The 1,589-nt window shown below is 31.5% G+C and overlaps 1 protein-coding gene across 1 annotated transcript; it reads left to right on the plus strand.

Annotated features, from left to right (window-relative positions):
* Nucleotides 1-651: 651 nt before the first annotated feature.
* LOAG_15428 (hypothetical protein) lies at nt 652-1,142 on the plus strand (the record flags this gene model as incomplete). Its single annotated transcript, XM_003150919.1, has 2 exons — nt 652-788; nt 1,037-1,142. The coding sequence occupies 2 exons, from the start codon at nt 652-654 to the stop codon at nt 1,140-1,142; spliced, it is 243 nt and encodes an 80-aa protein (XP_003150967.1).
* Between the last annotated feature and the right edge of the window lie 447 nt (nt 1,143-1,589).

Below are 1,589 nucleotides of genomic sequence, written 5' to 3' on the forward strand. Positions count from 1 at the left end.
CACCTATTCCGTATGTGGAAAGGAATTCTATTCCCTAGGAGGATTTAAACGGCATAAAGGAGTGCATCAACCTAATCTTCTATGTCAAAATTGTGGCCATTTTCTTTTTACAATGGGCAACCTACAAAGGCACAATTAACGATACCACTGCAGCATTTTTCTAAATTGAATAGGTAACTACTTGTCGTTTATCGCAGTTGCTGCGATAAACTTTCATATGAAAAGATTTTCAATTGGGACTTTAGCACATTTATGGCAGTTACTGATGTGATAATGGACGGAGTGGTAAAATACAAGCAATTAGCGTCTTTACAGCCCGATGAATTTAAATGATGTTGACAATGGTGATAATAATGTTATCACTGATGCATCAAAAAACTGAAAAATGTTGATAGAGAAGCGAATATTCTATTGCATTCTCTTCTACGTTTTCATCGGTTTTTTAACACAAGGGAAGAGGTATGAAAAAAAAGTACATCATTTGATCCACGAAAACCAAATGGCCACTGATCAATCACCCACTTCGTTTGACTCAATGAGTTTAAATGCAATTCATTTTAATTACAGTATGCATTTTAAAACTTACAATTAGTTTCATCCTTAAAATAGCTCATTGCTTCAATTAACTTTGATGTGATTTGTTTTCAGATAATGGATCAAATGCAAGCTATGCAGCATAAATTTGCAAATTTTAAATTACAATCGAATGCAGTCGCTACTCCATGGAGTGCAGTAATTGCGATACAAGAGAAGGCGAAAAACGACGCAAAATTGCTTGTCATTTATCGGTAATAAACATTTTGGTAATTTCATACATACAGTAGCAAGTGGACGGGATGAAACCTTTAGCATTCCAAAAAAAAAAAAACATTATTTTCACCCGATCCTTTCACTCAGGATTATCTTAAATGATATTTAAATAATGGACGTAAATTTCTTTATATTTAAAAATCATAATGAATATCATCTTATTCAAAAGTATTATGTTTAGGTCTTCACTGTCCTAGCTTTTTGATTTTTCACTCAAACTTCTCAGGTATGGTGCATTTTTACTCATATTGTTGATGGTACTATCCATTACTTTGAATGTAAGTGTCCATTGGGAAAAGTATCGACGTGAGGTTGTGCTAAAACAGTACTAATAGTTGTGCTAAAACACTACTAATAAACAATTCAATAAACCGAATAATGTCAATTCTAAATATGAAGGACAGAATTGTGACTGAAATTTCTAATTTCAGTTGAACCTTATAAAACATGACTAAAGCTCCTTAATCACATACTCCAGAATTTCACTATTCAATTTTAAATTTTTTCGACACATACCGATCACAACAATTATTGTCTCATCATAGCATACAGATATTTATCAGTTCGTTTGATCAGTTAATAGATTGAATGGAAAGATGTGATAATAATGCATGTATCGTTGAAATAGTGAGGAGAAGCAATGAATCAATAATTCCTTTGTTGTTAATTTGATATCGCTGGTTACAATATATTGTACGTTTTATATATATATATATATATATTGTTTTTCTTCTTTCACTATGTTAATTTCCTTTTTCTTTTTCTACTTTTTCCTGTAT

This window comes from Loa loa (genome assembly GCF_000183805.2).
Source record: "Loa loa unplaced genomic scaffold supercont3.1958, whole genome shotgun sequence".
Lineage (NCBI taxonomy): Eukaryota > Metazoa > Nematoda > Chromadorea > Rhabditida > Onchocercidae > Loa > Loa loa.